This window comes from Lagopus muta, chromosome 1 (genome assembly GCF_023343835.1).
Source record: "Lagopus muta isolate bLagMut1 chromosome 1, bLagMut1 primary, whole genome shotgun sequence".
Lineage (NCBI taxonomy): Eukaryota > Metazoa > Chordata > Aves > Galliformes > Phasianidae > Lagopus > Lagopus muta.
In genome coordinates, this window is record NC_064433.1 from 91,449,043 (window position 1) to 91,469,445 (window position 20,403).

Here is a 20,403-nt window from a genome sequence, read left to right on the forward strand (position 1 = left end):
AGATTGTCATCAGCCCAAAAGTATGAACTCTCCTGTATAATCTTGGAACAGTGAGCACCTAAAGGGGCAGCACACGTAGCAAGTTTCCTCTAATGCCACCTCTCATGAGTGACCCAACAATTTGAGTAAAGAAAAAAATACATCGCTCTCTAACCCTTCTGTTTATACTTCCAACAATAAGGGTGATAGCACTGATTATATAAGAAACTAAGTAAAGGCAACCTGCAAAAATATTAATCCCTTTTAGATCTTATTTTACTTCTGCATAGAAGGCAAATCTTCCAGAAAGTCAGCACAAGGCTCACTCTTCCTGAATATCAACATACAAGATACAGCAGTAAGAATTTGTTTAAAAAAAAGAAAAAGCATAATCTCAACAGGTGAACAAAATACATTAAAATATGATATTGCACAGTTCAGGTTTTATGTGCTGCAGAAACACTGAAAACATGTTTTGGGTACAAACCTCTAACTTCTGACATGCAATAGATAACCTGAGATACACAGACAAATCTTTTACTTAAATTATATTCTGTTCAGCTGATTAGCTTTTATATCCTACATCCAACTCCGAAACAACAGGCTCCTTCAGCACAATTCATTCTCAAGTCTATGCAACACCACAGTAGCTTGCAAAGATCCAGAAATGGCTGTTCTAAAATAAATACTCCATACATAGCTGAGTCTTTACATAATTGTTGTTTTTTTCCTGGCTTAGTGCAGTAGCATCGTGCAGTGCATAGCAGATGGTAGAGGAAGGTCAGTATCAATAATTGCATTACTTGAGAAATAATACGACCATGTATGATCTTTCTAGGACTGCAGACGTATGTGCCCCATTATTTTTAAATTGATGCTAAACACAGTGAATAATTACTTCACTGTTTTTATTGACTTCATCTCCTTTATATAATTTACTTTGTCTTAGTGGCTTTGATACTTTTTTAAAAATCCAAGTACAATCTTTAGTGGAGTCATGCTGCTAACCTCTATAGTTTATACTATGGAGGTGAGACAAATTTCATTTTCTGCATGGTGCATGAAGAGTACTATAGGTGGTATAATAGAAAATGCAGTTTTCTAAGACTCTGATAGACACGGGCATCTTATTACAGACTAAACATTTCTTACATGTAACCAAGGCAGGAAAATACAGTATGATGTTACATAGTATTTTAGAAACAGCATGCAATCGTGTAACTAAACTGCATAGTAAAACACAGAGAGAAGCAAAATTAAATTTGCAGGCACGTGCAATCTTATAATTGGTTTTCTTACTGTCTGAGAGCTTAATCATAGAGCTTTAATATTTTAACATATATCTAACAGAATACTTTAACGCATTTCTGACAATATCTTCACTTTCACAGAAGGTAACTAATAAGACTGGCAGTGACTTGACAATAATAGTGAAACAACTCAGCTAGAATAGTGACAGATTACCACTGCAATCTCTAAAAAGATACTAGTCTGTAATCCTCTCTTTGAGCAGCCCACACCTTGCTCGTCCGAGCAAATAAAATATATATATATATGTATGTATATAGCACATTCAAGTGGAAAGTTACAAAACTGAAGTTCTATACTGAATTTATCCAGAAAGACAAATTCAATACTATCACCATATTTATACCTGTAGTAGAGCTGTATTTGCTACTGTAACTAAGATACAAAGGGCTTATTCTCTTGCAATGATTCAAATCCCTCAGAAACTTATGAACTCTAGAAATAAGGCTGACCTGCGAGGCAAGGGTGATGCTTGGCTGAGACTGCAGGAGGTTGGCTTGGCTTTGCTGAGGTAGTTGCGTTAAGAGATTCTGCGCTTGCAGGAGACCTGAAAAGAGAAAATGGTAGTTTGGGGTTACCTACAGAACAATGACTACAACATGGAACGAGGTGAAACGCAGTTCTTGCCAAATAATCAACGTTACAAGAAATCCGAGATGCAAGCCGTTATTTTATCCCTGCAGAGATGCCTCCAGACTTTGGAATTCACAGGCCAAAATCTTGTATTTTTCTGAAGTCAGCACACGCTGACATAAAGGTGAAACAAAGAAGTCTGTGCTACTCTCCTCTGTAAAAACAATTGTAGTGACTGAGGTTCTCCAAGTTTTGTGTGCAGGAAGCATTTATTGCCCCTTTCAGCTTACAGACATCACATGCAAACTTCCTGCAACCAATAGCTGATTGAGAGTCAAGGAGCCATGTAGAAGTAAAAAGGATTGAACACTAATCAAACATATCAAATGGGCTCCTTGACCATTCCTCTTTCTCTGCAAGCTACCCCATGCCAGCTGCCTAACAAGAAGGCAAGTTTCTCTGGCAAACTTATGCAAATCACACCAGAAGACAAAACAAGCCCAGGTGACAACCTTCTCTTGGCCAAAATATAGAAGAAATCTTTTGCAAAAATAACAAGAGGCTAAACGCTGTTTACAATGAACAAATAGAATAAGCATTACACAGAGTATATGAAGCCTCCCACTATTATGAAATGTAGACATTAAAGAAAAATTGAGATTGATGCAACCAATGTACACAATACTCTGTCACTCAAAAAATAAATTCTCTTACAGTCTGTATGGCTTATCAAGTATTTCCAGAAATTGAGAAATATCTTTGCATCTATGTAATTTAACCAGAAGTTATCTGAAATTTTCTGCATTACTAACTATATTTTTAAAGAGTAATAAACTAGACAAAGATAGATCTACAGTTAATCAGTTCCCTTGATCTTACTGCAAATAATACTACAGATATTCTGCGTAACTCCTGACTATGCCTATGAACTATCCCTATAACAATTTTAGGCTCTGACTAATTAAATCTACATTTAGCAAGCATTTTAAATAAAGTTCTTAAAAATCAGGAGTGAATGAGAGGTGACACAGCAACAGCACACAGATTCTAGTGACCACTCAGAGGACAGAATATCAAGTAGAACACAAAGAAAGTCTGTCCATCTGACATAGTGTGCCCAGGCTCATAAGCTGGCAGGGCACACCACTCACAACCAGCTATCTTTTATCAGAATACAGACAAGGGACACATGAACTAGGATAACTAGCAAGTGGGAAACTAGAAGCTTGAGAGGATAAGATCATAGGAGACGCAAAAATTATCCTGGGACTATCTAGGTAGACAGGAGAAAATGCATCTTTGGTGAGGGATGCTAAACTACAGAAGAATTGTCTTCTGACACTGATTTTAACGTAATAAAATTGTAAGAGAATTTTCCTTACGCTAAATAACAGCACAGCACAGACAACTTTGCAAATTTGCTTTGTATCACATGATGAATGTTGTGGCTGCAGTTCTGAAAAATCACGGTGAGGGAATGGGTCAGTTTGAGAAATTCCAAGACTGCTAACTACTAGCACACATACAGTGCTTATTCCAAGGCAAATGTTTGTCTACTTGAAAGATTATTTGAGCTACTTGAATCTAATTACTTATTAGAGAACAATCACCTCTAACTGAAGAACTTTTGATTTCAACTGAGAATTTGAAACAGAAAGGGCCAAAGCATCACAGCGATGCTATAAAGTGGCTGACCAACAGTGAGACAAAAAATGGCATCTAACTGTGACCACATGTGATCTTCAATCTAACTGCTAACACCACAGATCACACGTTATTGACTCACGATTGTAATCAAGAGTACTTAGGATTATCCTTTTGCTATGCTTTGTCCTGTCAGTTGTGCCTAACCAATCTGGTGGCCTTCCATGATGGAGCAATGGCATTGGTGGACAAAGGGAAGATGACCGATGTCACTTGCCTGGACTTGAGCAAGGCCTTCGACATGCTCCCCCACCACATCCTTATCTCCAAATTGGAGGGATGGGAATCGGATGGGTGGACCACTCAATGGATAAGAAACTGGCTGAAAGGCCGCAGACAGAGGGTGATGATCAATGGCTCTATGCCCAGGTGGAGGCCAGTAACGAGCGGCATCCCCCAGGGGTCTGTCTTGGGACCGGTGCTCTTTAACATCTTTATCAGTGACATCGATGAGGGAATTGAGTGCACCCTCAGCAAGTTTGCTGATGGCACCAAGCTGAGTGGTGTGGTTGACACGGTGGAAGGAAGGGATGCCATTCAGAGGGACCTCGACAGGCTGGAGGGCTGGGCTCGGGTGAACCTGATGAGGTTCAACATGGCAAAGTGCAAGGTTTTGCTCTTGGGCTGGAGGAATCCCAGGTGTGTACACAGACTAGGAGGAGCAGTCCTTGAAAGCAGCCCTGCAGAGAAGGACCTGGGGGTTCTGATGGATGAAAAACTTAACACGAGCTGGCAGTGTGCTCTTGCAGCTCGGAAAGCAAATGGTATCCTAGGCTCCATCAGAAGAAAGGTGGCCAGCAGGGACAGGGGAGCAGACTGTCCCTCTCTGCTATGCTCTTGTGAGGCCCCATCTGCAGTACTGTGTCCAGGTCTGGAGCTCCCAGTACACAAAAGACTGAGAGCTGTTGGAGAGGGCCCAGAGGAGAGACACAAAGATGAAGGTGCTGCAGCACCTTCCCTATGAAGACAAGCTGAAGGAGCTGGGCTTGTTCAGCCTGGAGAAAAGAAGGCTGTGGGGTGACCTCATTGCAGCCTTTCAGTACCTAAAGAGAGCCTACGAACAGGAGGGGAGTCAACTCTCCGAAAGGGTAGATAACAGCAGGACAAGGGGAAATGGTTTTAAGTAGAAGGAAGGAAGATTTAGGTTGGATATCAGGGGAAGTTCTTTACAGAGAGAGTGGTGAGGTGCTGGAACAGCACCAGGGAGGTTGTGGATGCCCTGTCCCTGGAGGTGTTCAAGGCCAGGTTGGATGGGGCCCTGGGCAGCCTGATCTAGTATTAAATAGGGAGGTTGGTGGCCTTGCCTGTGGAGATTCATGATCCTTGAGGTCCCTTCCTACCCAGGCCATTCTGTGATATCAGGTGGCTCTGTAAATGAATGACCTCAAAGAAATCACACAGGATATTTTTCTGGCAGTAACACTTCTGCTAAAGAGCACGCGCTGACTATGCTTTTCCTCATTTTATTCTTGCTCATATATTCTGAAGTAATTATCACTGAAGGACAGAATAAAATATCCTGAACGTGTTTCACACACATAGTTTTTATGTTATTTTATCCTTCTTAAATACTGATGCTAAGTCCCTCAGAAAGAAACTGGAGAAAGAAAAAGTTAAACTTCTAGATGACCAGAGTAATAATTAGGAATCAGAGAAAGCAGCTGAACTGTTTTAGTAAAGTATGCATCTCTCTCATTTACTTGCCATCTTTTCAGATGAGATTTGTACTTGTTTTTTTTCCCCAAAAATATTACTCCCCATGCTTTGGTCTAATAAAACTTCAGTGACAGTACAGAGCCCTTAGCATAGCCTTTAAAAACAGTTTAAGTACAAAATGGCACCCTTTGGGCAACTGCAGTGGCATTGGTGTTTCAGACTGGTTTGCTTCTTTGTGGACTGATACTGGTGCCAATGCTGTTTATTGTCTTTATTACTAAAATGTACAATAGAGCAGAATATACTCTCAGCAAGTTTGTGGACATCAAATAGGAGAGCAGTCAATTGACTATAAGCAGGGGTCCAGGCTAGCTGGACAAATGGAACCTCATAAAGATCAATGGAAGAAAATACAAAGTCCTGGGTATGGGCTATAATAACCCAGTACAGCAATACAGGCTGCGCACTTACAGTCTAGAGAATAGTTTTGCAGAAAAACACCTGGGGGTGGGCAACAAATCAGCTCTATGCCTTTTTAGCAATCACATCTTAGGTTATATTAATTAGTAAGAGCATAGTCAGTAGGTAGGCCACTGATTCTACCTAAGTAAGACCATATAAAAAAATATATGTCCAGCCTGTGCTGGGCTGCCCAATACATCTCCAGTACAAGACACAATGACATCACAGATTCATACATTCAAGGCCTATCGAAACGGCTAACAAGTCTAACAGTCACACAAGGAATGTGCCAATAGACCTGTTTTGCTCAGCTACTGCTGTCTTCAAGTATAAAAATGGACTATTCTTGAGGGTGTGCACAATAGCAAGCAGCAACAGATAGAAGCAAGAACATAGAAAACTCCAACTAGATAAAAAGAGAGTTGTTTTTCTAGGCACTTTTCTGTGTGTGGACTTTTTTCATTATGCTTTCTTAAATTGAGAGAAGTGCCTGAAGAATTTCTAGCCTTGAAGATGTTCAAAAATCACCCAGACCAGCCAGAGACCATTACTGTTAATAGAACAGACGGATAAGAACGCTACAAAATCTCTATACAGTTCCTTTCAACCTATGTGATTTTATTTTTTTTTTAATCCATAAGAAATACTGTACCATCCACATCCTCTGGATACTGATATCTAACCTTGCAGAGATAGAATCCAGTATAGAGGGTCAGAAATAGTAAGAGTCCAGCAGTTTTACTGCACTAATAATGGAAAATAAATCAATTACATGAAACTGATTGTATGGATAATCGTATGGGTGTACAGAAGGTTACATGCAAGAAAAGTCTGCTGTTTTAGAGGTATCTAATTTTGTTTTAAATATTTAAAGTAAAGGCATCTACAATCACCCAGAACTTTTCCTCTAATATCTACAAGGAATGTAAATGACAGCTCAAGCCAAAGACTTCCTGCCAACCAACAGTCCCTAAGGACTGATCTGGGGTTTAGTTGCTATTGTCTAAAACTAAGCAAATATTGAAGTGCAAATTTTTTCAGCATAATCTTTGAAAAGTTGGCCCATCCTCATAATACATAATTTATCTCTGAGCTCCCTAAAAGAGTGATTTTTTTCACTGATGAAAAACTTGACTGCTTTTTCTCTGCCAAAGCTGTTCATTTTCTCACAGATGTACCCTGGAAGTTGGCATGCACAAAGCAAAACCATTATATGATCATAATTTGATTAAATGGGAAAAAAAAAACAAACCAAAAAACAACGAAAAGAGAAGTATCAGACTACACATTACATACAGTGTTATTTGACCAACTTCACCGATCATTCTAAATGCAAAGAAACTCCTCCTGGTCACTTCAGCGTACCTCATTTTATCTAATCCTGATCTTCTCAAGTGGGGACTTAGAGCTGGAATCATACTGGGAATCAACACAGTAGAGAAAGTACTAACCTACAGATTCCTACAAGCACGTTGCACAGATACCATTCCACCGCACGCTGCTGTACCTTTTGCAGGATCCACTTAACTTTTAGGATCAGTTCAAGAATACGGATGCATACAGGCTAAAGCTGGTAAACTGCAGTGTTGAAGAAATATCACTTCATTGATCTATGCAAAGGTGCTGGCACCCTACTACTATGAAAATCTACATTTTTACCTACTGATGCTATTTGGATTGCTAGCTCTGAAGCCTTGATTTCAAAGCAGGTAGTAAATATTAAGGACTTAATTCATATCTTGGTAATGAATACCTGTAGCCCAGGGGGAAAAAAAAAAATAAAAAAAATCACCCTTTAAAATCACTGCTATCAAATTATTCCTGATTCCAATTTAAGCTTTTCCCTCTTGTTTTGGTGAATGAATATGAGTTAGTTACATTTTATTCAAGTCGTACAAGCACACTGCAGGTCCGCAGACTCAGAAGAGACAAACAGTTGCCTGTTACAAATGTGATGTATCTCAGAAAAAACAGAGGTGATTTTTTTTTTTTTTAATTCCAAAATACAACTAGAAAGTATCTGAGAACAGGAACGAATTTGGCCTGCTGCCATCATATCAGGTATTTTTACAATAAGAAAAAAAATCAAAGGAGGTCTTCAATAATAAACAGCAATAACCTGAGAACAGGTAGGCTCAGATTCAGTGTTTAAAGCTAAACAGGAACTTTTCTTCCACATTTGCTTTTCTGGAGAATTTCCTTACAAGTATCTCATGTTTCTAAACCAGTTCTCTCTTCTTGACAATGATGCAATCTTTCCTCATGTCTTATCTTCTGTATGCAGGATGAATTTAAATGAAATTCAGCACCATTTCCCCTCTCCATTCAGATTTTTACTAATATAATTTTTATTGGCAGTATCTTCCAAGTAAAAAGGCAAACAGTCATTCAAGTGCAGTATTTTTGAGAAGCAGCTACAATTACAGGAAAGGACACTGAACTGGTGATTCTAGAGGCAAATCTATTACTTCACAGAATACAAGATACATGAGGTACAAAGAGTATTAGGTACTGCATCCCTGCCTGTAATTGTGACAAAATATGGAGATAATAATTGTTCTAAGTAAGAAATTATTCTAAAGTTCTACTTCCACTTAGTCTTCTACTTATCTGCTGAGGCTTAAAACGGTACCTTTGGGCATGAAGCCATCTATTACAAGCTATGATAAACAAAGCTTTACAATTTTTTTTTAGTATAAACTCCTGTACAACTAGAAATCACGTGTAAAAGGAAGACAATTGCACTACAGATAGAGCAGCAGACTTAAGGGAGAATTTCACATCTGCTACTGTGATTTATGCATTGAAGAAAGCAGAATGACAAACTGCTTTTTTTAATTAATATTTGGTTTTTTAATTCTCTGGAAAACTTTGCAAGTTAGTCTAAGAAGATTTAAGCCACCAAATTCAGTCCCTTCTAAGAACGTATAGAAGTTTGCTGATGACTGCGTCATTCTACCTCCACCATCTCTTCAAGCAGGAGATGCTTCCCTCCACCTAATGTTTACATTTCTTCTATGACCCTGCTTAGTGATGCTATTCTTCATCCATTTCCCTCAATACTAATCTTATGTATTAAAAATAAAGTTTCTTATGCACATAAGCACAGGACGTGTAAACATGCAATGCAGTGTATAAAGCAACAGATTTCTTCCAGAATAGATAATCTATAAACATGAACTTTTATTTTAGTTACTTAGTGGATGCATATATATAGCTGCACACAGTACCTATAAGGCATCCAAAAAAAAGTTTAATGTCTTAAAGAAACATCTGTGTTAGTTTCTGTGATTTTTTTTGTTTGTTTTATGAAGTCGACTAATGGAGCAATAGGACAAGAACAAAATAGTGAAGTCTGCTCAACAGAAATGATAAAATAAAAATACATATTTTCTCAGTCTTTCTTATAAATGATAACATACTGTTCAAGACTGTCTAACAATAACTATGAAATACTGCAGAATGTCATACCTAGAAAGTGAGATAAGGACTATTATGACATACATCTTGCTTTATCATTGAGTGCTCATGAAGAAAATTAGATCCATTCAAGCATTTCAGTTTGGAAAGCTGTCACACACTAGAGGCTGATGGTCAGAATACAGAATATAAATCTTGCTATATTTTTGAACTATTCAGTTGTCCAGACTGCACATTATCAGTAAAACATGGTGTTTCTACACACACTGCGTCAGTGATGACAGCAATACGCAGGCCTCAACTGCAGTAAAGAAATCACTTTCAGGGCAGTTCCCTGCAAAATAAACTGCAAACATCTTCTGGTAGCTATTTTACTTCAGAAGATTTAAAACAAAAACCTTCCCTTCAATTCTGTAATACAAAACTCATGTTGAGAGATGAATGAAATATGCTTCTGATAGTTCCACCTCGCTTTGAGAAGCATCTTCAGAAGTTTTTAGAAAACCCAGGAGAAATACTCTGAAAACTGTAGGCAGATATGAATAATGATTGCTAAATTTTTCAAAACAATTGGTTTTTTTGCTTGTTATTTCCTTAAAGGAGTATTTTAAAGTTTAAACATATCATGAAGATTCTTGAACAAAACTTTGGTGAAGTTTGATGTCTCCTAAAAACTGTATGTAAAGCTTTTAAATTCTGCCTCATTTCAAGAAAGTAGCGTATCACTGAATGCCTCACTTAGCTGTTTTCTACCACTGCTGACATAAAGTCTCCTAAATCTAGTATTATTAAAAAAAAAGGTTAATTTTGGCTAGTCTTTTATTCAAATGTTAGCGCATTCAGTTTCAGCATAATGAAAAGCCAGTTCTCCAGTCATACTACGTAAGAAGAAATGATGCATGCACACACGCGCACATACACACACACACACAAAAACCCAACAACCTAAAAGGAACAGAAGAAAATAAGGTGCAAAGAGCTGCTTTATAGGACTCTTCAGCCATGAAGGATATGCATTCTGAACCTTTGGATTCCAGGGCCCGAACTACTGAAGGTTCATGTAGAAAATAAGGGAAGAAAAGACCATTTGATTGTATCAGCACTGGAGTCTATTATCCGTGACCAAACACAGCTGCCTGAGGGCATCAACAAAGAGTGCAATCAGTACTGTAATGTACTGCAACATTAGTTCTTAGAGTGAAGATCTTATGCAATATCTTAATATGGCACTACTTTCTACCATTATCTTGATTTGGCTTTAAAATGCAATCTATAACACATCTCCAGGCTTTCACCTCTTAGGATTCTGCCTATGAATTCTGGAGTGTTGTCTTCCCAGTAGGCATCCTTAGAATCAGAGAATCCATGGAATCGTAGAATTCCATAGGCTTGCATCTTGGGTCAGAAGGGATCTCAAGGATCATCTAGCTCCACCTACCTTGCTCCATGCAGGGCTGCCATCCACTAAATCAGGCACTAGGTCAGGTTGCCTAGGGCCCCATCCAAACTGGCCTTGAACATCTCCAAGGACAAGGCATCCACTGCTTCTCTGGGCATCCTGTGCCAATGCCTCACCACTCTCTCAGAGAAAATTTTTCCTGTCATCTGATCTAAATCTCCCATCTTTTAGTTTAAAACTGTTTCCCCTTGTCTTATCACTATCTACCAGTGTAAAAATTTGATATCACTCCTTCCTTCTTGAGAACCCATCCAGAAATTCATGATGCAGTATTTCCCAAGAGCCTTTGTTACTAAATGTCCCCATAACATGATCTCTGGATTGTTTCTCCTTGAGAAGTCAGCTACACAAACTTTGATGAGGCTGAGATCTAATACCCAAAAAGGGCCAACCTGTTAGATAGGAATCCTAATTGCAATACTGTTACTTTTCCCAGGGAATATCAAGAGATAATGAAGGTGTATAAACCTTCCTGGTTCCACTTTTTCCTCAAAAAAGCTATGTAGGATTTTCTTTTCTGGCAAGGAGCACTTACCCTGCTGCCCCTGCGGTGTTTGTGAGATGATGAACTGTGCTGGCTGCAAGTTGGTTGTTGGATGCACCAACACAAACTGTTGCAGGTTGAGATTCTGCTGCTGAAGCTGCTGCAAGTGCTGCAAATCCTTAAGGAAACAGGGGAAGGGGGAAAAAAAAAAAAGAAAAAAAAAAAAGAGGAAAAAAAAAGAAAAAGGAAAAAGAGCTGTTGTTACACATTTATGTCAGCCATGATTCCTAATTAAACTATATGTTAAATATAGCAGTCCTGCTACTAAAACATCTTTTAGACTGGTACTGTGAATTTCACTGCCCTACAAAAAAAAACCACAAAACCAACAAAAACTGCTTGCCAAACAACACAGCAAAAAAATTCTAACATTGTTCTGCTTTAATTTAAAAAATATCAGTTCCCCGCCCCCTCAACCAAAGTGTCTGAGTTTCCAAATACTTGTCAGCACTTTCATTTTTCGGATTTATGTTTAATGATGCAACTTCTGCTACAACATCTGTTGTATTTGTTAACAAATCCAGCACATTTTCGCTAGGAGCTACAAGGGCTGCTCTGAAGGTAACGTCTCCTATTTTATTACGTTGGTCCACAATGCCAGAGGCGGATGTTGGTGGTATGGCAGTAGAGATTGAACCCTCCCATCAATATCCCATTACATGTTGCCATGTGACAGATAGCAGCAGATGGGCAGTCTGATATGAGAACACGTAAGAAGCAAATGGGTGCCGCTGAATTTCTCTATGTGGAAAAATGGCACCCACTGACATCCACTGATGCTTGTTGAATGTTTACGGAGACCAAACAGTGGATGTGAGCACAGTGAGGCAGTGAGGTGGTGCTTCAGTAGCCGTGACAGAGGCAGTGCATTACTTCCACTGGTGCAGATTTTTATGAGCATGGCATACAGGTTCTTGTTTATCACTGACAAAAACGCACAGCAAATGGTGGTGACTGTTGAAAATAGCATTTTGTTGCTGAGAATTTGCCCTATCAAATAGTGTTACTCTGCTCTTTGTATCTGTTACATTTTCCATAGAAATAAATAGGAGGCATTGCTTTCAGAGCAGCCTATGTACTTTTTGTTTATAACAACAGTCTGCAAGTACCATTTTAATAGTAATGGGAAAGCAAAAAATTATATAGATTCCTTGTTTGCACTCTAGTTGTTCAGGTCAAATTTTGAGAAGCAGCTAACCCAAATAGTAAACAAATACATCTGATTAATTTTCAATCAAATTACAATAAGTGTAGTAGACACAGCTAACCAAACACTGCACTATCATAGAACTCTACTTTTATGTATTTAAGCCATTCAGACCTGTTGATATATATTTTTTTATAACTGGTTTTGACATAAATGCTGATCTCTGAGAAACTGAATCATCAAGAAAAACTGATTGATGAAGAAAAATTCTCCAGCTACACTTGTTTAGCTGGAGAATAAAAAAGCAAAGCTATAAAATAAAAATCACAGCAAAACAGCCTTTTAAAACTTCTTCAGAGAAGGAGGTAACAAGAGTAACTGAAATTTGAAAGCTGAAGCACAGTATAAAGTTAGCCAACAGAACAGCAGCAATCTGCATAAATTATCCATACACACACACAGAATCTTTCCCAGAAGAAGCTATTTTAAGGAGTGTGCTGCTTGCCAAGCAGGTATATGAAGTCAGAAATATCTCCCACATTTACAAGTTCCAATTAAAACAAAATCAAAAAGCTGTCCAAAACTTTCTTTCAGGTAAGCTGCTTAGATACTCAAGTATCTGCTTGTTGAGAGAAGGCCTCAGCCAGGTCTACCAGTGTCCAAAGGCTAACAACATCAGGCCACTCCTAAACCAGCACTCAAGTATGACTGCATGAACAGAGCTGCTCATGTTAACGTACCTCTAAAGCGAAATGAAAGCAAGTGAGACTAACAAAGACCTGCTTCTTAAGGCTTGCAAACTACCATGCATTTTTGACTGATGCAGGTTTCTAAGCACTCACACAAGCTGCTCTGCCAGCAGATATGAAAGGTCATTAACTGCTAAGCAGTTGAGACAGGGTTGAAAAGTCAAGACAGTGTCAAGGATGACTTTTTATAACAAACAAAACAACCATTCGCAATATATATCTGTCTGGGTCCTTATGTTATTTTTAAGATGTTAAACTAAGACTTAAAAGCTCCAACAATCTTCTGAGGAGGTGAGATGGGAATGTCAGAAAGGCAGCTTGAGGAGTTAAAGAATCCACTGACTCATGAGACCTCAAGACACGCATTACAAGAAAATGACTACTTAACCTGCATTTATAAAGGCACTGGCCATCAGCCACTTCATCAAGTCAAGTCAAAAGTACGCTGAATAATAATATGGCAGACAGACACCAGATGGCACTGACCAAACAATGGAAAGTTCTGTTTTAGAAGAAAATGGCAAAATAACAAAAAAGGCCTCATGGCACAGGGTGTTTTTAAGTTGATAGTACTGTTTGCTTTTGGAAAATCTGGGTACTGCAACCATTCCTACAGAACTGAGGCTAATTTCCTTCCTTAAAAGATAGGCTTCTTCCTTTTTTTTCCAGGAGTGTTCCAAGTTTCTTCTGGCTTCATGTTAAAAGCTATACTGGCTAGAAATGTTATTAAAATCTCCTACATTGAGCCCAATGCGACACAAACCTCATTTATTGATACTCATTACTCTCTACTGGTCACCTTTCCAGACTGAGCAAACCCTCCAGAACAGTGGGTCTCACACAGACCTGGATGCGAGGACTAAATGTAGAAGAAGAAACAGAACAAGGTGCGAGGTGACTATGGCTGAGACCTTGGGGGAAAAAAAACAGAAATGAAGAATCATAGAATCACAAGGTTGGAAACGACCTACAAGATCATCTAGTCCAACAGTCTCCTCACCACCACTGCCACTACTAGTACTAAACCATATCACACAGCACATCATTTCCAGACGCCTCTTGAACACTGCCAGGGACGGCAACTCCACTGCCTCTCTGGGCAGGCCATTCCAGTGCCTGACCACTCTCTGAGAGAATAAGTTCTTCCTTATGTCTAAGAGAGGCTAAAAGATGAAAAGAACAACAAAAAAAAGTATAAATCCAAAAAGCAGAGCTAAGAAGAAAGTTTTGAGGAAAAAAGTATGGACAGAGATAGTGGGCCTCTTCCCCTAAAGCAAGCTAATTAGAAATTCCCAAACAACACAGTATATCTCAAATGATTTGAAAAACCACAAGAGAAAGAAGTACATAGGGAAAAAATCCCAACACACCAAGAGTACTAAAAACCAGGATGGGGTATATGGTAGTGCAGGCATGTCCAGCCTACAGCCCACATGCAGCCCAGCACAGCCCACAGCGTGAGCCACCCCATGCTACACCAGGCCCTCATGGCAGTGGCTCTTCCCACTGAGCAGCCCAGCTGGGCCTCAGCACCAACAGAACATGAATGTGCTGCTAACCCCAGCTGTTATGTTGGCCCACAACGTCAGAGGCAGATGCTGGTGTGGTACGGCAGTAGAGTTGAACCTTCCTGTGTTTTTGCTGTATGACAGCTGGCTGACGAAGGGGTAGTCTGGCAAAACGGTGTCTGACATGGAAGCACATAAGCAGCAAAGGTATGGAACTGAATTCTTCCATGTAGGAAAAATGGCACCCAATCAAATTCATCAACGCCTGAAGAATGGCTGTGAAGACCAAACAGTGGATGGCAGCACAGTGAGGTGGTGAGAGGTGCATTCCAGCAGTGACAACAGTGACAGTGAGTCACCTCCACCAGTACAGATTTTTACAAGTGTAGCTTGCAGCCTCCTGTTCAACTGGCAAAAAAATGCAGAAATAAGGGTGGTGACTATGCGAAAAAACAGAGTGTTGTCGCTAATAACTTGGTCAAACAGTATCATTGTGCTCTTTGTATCTGTTGTCATTTCCATGGAAGTAAGTAGGAGGCATTACTTTCAGAGCAATGTACATATATACAGGCCAAGACAATTATTCTTCACACAGTGTGGACCAGGCAAGCCAAAAGGTTGGGCAACCACACCACAGCATATTTGTAAGATCAAATAGAAGAACTTTTTGTTTAAGTGTATCCAGTTAAAACATAGTAGCTCTTATTGTCAAACTCTAATCTCACTTCAATATGAGAAAACTTTTAAAACTGAAGTGTCAAGAGAACTGATATAAGTAATCTTTTTCTCTAAATCTGCTTAGGTAAATGGTATCTTGACTGAGTCTTGTTTAAATATAGAAATAAAATTATGTAACTTAGAATAGAAACACCACCTTCAAGGCAATTCACTCAAATAGCCCTACCAATCTTTCAAATTCATCTGAAATCCAACTTTATTTCTACTTCTGGGAAGATTTATTATTTTCTTGTAGCACTACAAAAAAGTCTCCTGACATCAACCATGTGAACAACTTCTGACACAGTTTTCCTAGGCAATTTCTTGTTTTCCAAATCGTAATCTGTATAATTTCGCAAGTATGTAGAAGGAGAGGGACAGACTTTTGAGGAAACAAAATGTTCTGGTGTTTCCCATGAAGTTAGAAAGATCAAAGCAATCCAATTCCTATCTCTGCCAAGAAGAGTGGAATATTTTGACATGAGGACTTTTTTTTTTTAAATCCAAAGTTCTAAATTCTACACCATTATCTTAAGTAAGAACTTCACCACAAACTTAAGTATCTCTGCCATTTTGAAGTTTACATCATATAAACTCTGATGATGCACTCTGAAAACAAGCAAAGAAGTTTCCAAAGAACTCAAAACTTGGTACAATTGCTTAGTGACGATTTAGCATCAGCTCACAGCAGTACTGACACCTTACCAGATTTCTGCAGCAGATACCTGACATTAACCGCAGCGCACATTAAAGAAGTCATGCTTGTGCAATTAGCTAATTAAAATAAATATGGTAATCCCCCCGCTGCAGAGACCTGCCAGTTAATCAATTATTCAAAAACCATAAAATAAAATAAACACTCAGCTATTTGTGTAATCAGCTGTGTGTTTACAATAGCAACACAAAGCTGAGCACCGTTCACAGAAAGGTGTTGAGATGGGTCAAAAAGCAAAGTGGTATCCAACTACAAAGCTACACTGTGTAAGTTTTCCATAAAACATCACAAATTATGTCCAACAGCTGCACAAATTACACCCTGCGCTTTTATGATAAGAGGAAGCAAAATAATCAACCAAGCTATGCATAAACTGGAACAATCTATCCTGAAATGAACTGTTAAACCTAATGTTTAAGAAATTAGGAATCTCTCAGTATGTAAGTGAAACTTTTAATTTGTTCCACTTGCACTACAAATACACTTTATATGGTGACAACTGCATGATCACTTGCTATTTGTTTCCAGAGAACCTTTAGCTCATTCAAGCACACAAAATCAGATCTTCTGAAGTGAGTTGTCTATTTGATGGCACATGCTTGATTGTTTCAACTCTACTCAAATCCTTCTCTGAAGACTTTGAAATTCTGGAGAAGAAAACCCACAGTGCTGAACTAGTAATTGTAAATGCTTCACATATTTTCACAGCATCTCAACACAATGGAAGAATGGGATAGCAACACCTCGCACACACACAAAACTGCCTCTAGAAGTATCAACCACATTGCTGGCATATTTGCAACAAGTGTAAAGCCAGAAATGTCAAGGTACAGATTTGATGTGAAATTTTAACACTGGTTCAATAAAGCAGACCTCACTACCTTAGGTTGCACACGTGAAGAACAAGAGGCACAACTATGGATCATTTAAGTTTATGTTAAAAGATTTGTAAATATCAGATAGGAACTCTGACAGATGCACAGATTGCAGCTGGATGCTAAACATCAACTTCCTCTTCCACTCCTTCATTGCCTACAAACAAAGGCTTAATAAAACAGAGATGGTCTCGGGTATTAAGTTCCCTTGAAAGTTACATTTTTGATTCACCTCCAAATCATGACATTGAATTGGGATCCTTTGCTAAATGCAGTCATTTGTTCACGTGACTCAAGTGTCACAGTGCACCAAGAGGCTTAGTGGGCTTTTGGTTTGGCACCACAGTGGCCTCTAAAAGGACAGCCACAGAGGTCAGAACTTTCAGAACAGCGTCACAGAGCCTGTCCATTTCAGCCAATGCAAAACTGATGATAGAACCAGGCTCTTACTCCTCTGGTGGACTACTGCAATAAAGGAACAGCACATTTCAACAGTGGACCTCACAAATAATTGTGACGTTTCCATTGTTTTACTTAATCAGCTCTCATCTTCACTTCTTAGACACTTCACCCCAGTTGAATACAAGAGAAAATATTCTGAGGTCAGCCAGTCTTAAAAGGCTGCTCACTGTAAGTAACCGTGGAGATTACACACCCAACATACTTTGCACAGCTAGACCAATCAAACTGCAGTATTACATACCAAGAACCTTAGCCTACGAAGAGATGGACTCCAATGTTGGCAATACAATCACCTACAGGCAGTACTCATGATGTTTGTGATCTACACTTGGTTACCCTTGTCCAAAAGTCTACAGAGTTTCAACACCACACATGCTAAGCTTTGAGTCACTGGCGTTGCATTCTCAAAACTAAATTAAGGCAATACTGAAAGATTAAAGTAAGCAAAATTTCCTTGGCAAGCAGTTCTTCAGAGCAAAGAATTAACAGGTTGTTAGCAGCAGTCCATAAAATTGGACAGATTCCAACAGTGGACTCTTTCTGGCAAGATTTTCTCTGGAAAAACAGGAGTGCTGATTCTTTGTCACTCTACTCTCAGTATTAAGCACCAAGTCAAAATAGCAAACAAACCTGTCCGGTTGCCTTTATTCAGCTCTCTAATTACTGTTGTTTGGATCCGAGCAATATCTTTTGTGATACTGTAAGCATTCTACCCTATACATAGGTCTCAACAATGGTATTTTCTATGGGCATCTTTCTACACTCATTTTTCTCCCTTTCAAGCTAACTACAAGGAAGGAAATAAAGAAAATATCCCATCTGGACAGATTCTCGAACTAACTCAGGAGCTCAATGGAACTGATAAGCAGCTGGCTTACATTCTTAGCTACACCTATCAATCTCAGAGCTAAGGATGAACAAGGAAATACTAACAGTACCTCAAAGACTCTGAACACTCAACTGAATAAGGAATAAAAATATTACTTCAACGATGCAAGTTGTTAAACCTCATTTTCCACCCTCTCAAGCCTCACCTGTGCAATCTGTATTGGCTGAGATAGAGGGATCTGCGTCATCGGCGTTGCAGCAGAGGCCGAGATGGTGGCACCAGCAGCGCTGTGCTGCTGACTGGCTGAATGCTGCACTGCAGCTGCCAGCAACTGTGCCTGCGCCTGTTGTAGCAATAACTGTTGCTGGGCTGGCGTCAACGTGAGCTATAAATAATTAGAAAACAGCCATTAATAATGGAAAGAGCCACTTTAGCTACAAAGTCATTAGCTAGCCCATTACTAGTTATATTAACCAGACGTTCCTAGAACTATTAATACAGCTTAGCCATGAACTAGTCAATGACTTTGGCCTTAAATAAGGTCAGCTGGCTACTCAACACATTGCATGAATCAACCTACCACAGAACTGATATAAACCGAACCACATGAATGGAAACATTTGCACTTACTGGAATCCACAGAATCTAATTTTACTACGTTTTCTCCTCAACTCTACCAGGAGATTCAGGAAAAAGGTAATTAAGTAGCAAGCAAAAGAAAAGAATTGTATTGCCAAGCCTTGAAAGAAAATTTACACCCAGAAGAACAGCAAGTGATTAGCCAGATGAATGAGAAGCAGGAATGTTGGCTGTGGCTACTGAACAAACTGATAACACCCCAGCTGCTTCACATTAGCATGAATCCCTGCCATATTCCATCATTTCCATTGTGCCCTAAGATATAAGTAAAGAACATGAGCTCCATTTGTTTTTCTCCAAGTCTCCCCATCTGCTTTTTTTTTTTTTTTTTAATTGAATAGAATTGGCAAGTTTACATCCCTTTCCTTTTCCAAACACACATTATCTCTGTGAAACAGGTGGCAGCAGTCTCTCCTTTACATGTAAATGAATCTTGACGCTCACATTTACTACAATCCATATCTGCATAGACCTGGAGTCCTATGTTTCACTACTGCAAATACTCAAAATAAAAGAAACTGATATGTTTTTAAAACGACAAAAATAAGTTATTAAAACCCAGCTTATTATTAAAACAGTCTTACTTTTAAAACCTTCAATTAAATTAACCAGAACTAAATAGGACATTGGCTGCAAACTAGCTTACAAGATTTAACAATTGAACATGAAATTAAGACAATTTCATCCATCTGCAGAGATGACCTAACCTAACAATTCAAATCCTAAATACTTCACTAGAACAACTGTCTTACATTCCTTATTAACATCTACACTGTTAAAGATGGAAAGTTGATAACACAGAAGCAAGATGTCTAACCTAACCAGCCCATTCACAGAACTTTCTTTTCTGTTTTGACTAAAGGCGTTTAGAACAATTTAGAAACATCAGTAATCCTTAAGCAACAGCTTTTCCACAATTCCACAGAAAACCTTGCAATTAACAACTCAGAATTGGTAGGCTAAAACAGAGGAGTTGAATAAGCTCAAGGCACAGATCACCACAGTTACTTAAAAAGAAATCTGTATGAGAAGAGAAAATTGATGTCAGCAGTTCCATCGTTTTTGTTCCTCATAACTCAAGTATCCAATACAATTTAATCTCATGCTTGCATGTCTCATTTCACTCTTGCAGTAACATCCTCAGCAATTCATTTGGGCACACCAGCTTTAAGTTCCACTGTAGATGGGTTTTTTAATGCAAATACTCTGTAACAAAACCAGACCAAAGGGTGCCTTTCCGTAAGAAAATATTCTCCCTCTTGGTCCTTCTTTTACACAAACTTCCTCCTATGTGAAAGGAAATGACAGTAACCTTCTCTGATAATTCTACAGGGACAGCAGTACTGCCATCACCTGCCAGACAGGAGGCTTGCTACAGTATGCTTAGGTAAATCTTACCCCAGTGATCTGTCCTCCGGCCAGCATGAGCTGGGTCTGGGGTATGGCCGCCTGCACTGAAGGCTGCTGGGAAGGCTGGCTTGGCTGCTGAGAGTCCCCAGATTCTTCATTAGATTTAGACTAGGACAGAAAAAAATACAACTCTTTATAGTGTAAAACAGATGTTAATGTCTAACACTGCTATGTGAACACTGCACAATAAAAATCTTTCATCTGCATACAAAAAGCCCTTGGGTTTATTTTAAGAGTGGGTTTAAGC

The 20,403-nt window shown here is 39.0% G+C and overlaps 1 protein-coding gene across 9 annotated transcripts in view; it reads right to left on the reverse strand.

The window, feature by feature from the left end:
* Positions 1 to 20,403, reverse strand: part of POU2F1 (POU class 2 homeobox 1) — a 109,879-nt gene that overhangs the window by 15,051 nt on the left and 74,425 nt on the right. For 5 of the 9 annotated variants that reach the window (XM_048930171.1, XM_048930114.1, XM_048930106.1 and 2 more), the window contains 4 exons: positions 20,145 to 20,264; positions 18,313 to 18,492; positions 11,097 to 11,223; positions 1,740 to 1,834 (listed from right to left, as the gene is read on the reverse strand). In XM_048930171.1, coding sequence (XP_048786128.1) covers positions 1,740 to 1,834; positions 11,097 to 11,223; positions 18,313 to 18,492; positions 20,145 to 20,264 — 522 coding nt within the window. The remainder of the gene's footprint in view (positions 1 to 1,739; positions 1,835 to 11,096; positions 11,224 to 18,312; positions 18,493 to 20,144; positions 20,265 to 20,403) is intronic. The other 4 variants (XM_048930109.1, XM_048930139.1, XM_048930161.1 and 1 more) reach the window with 4 other exon arrangements.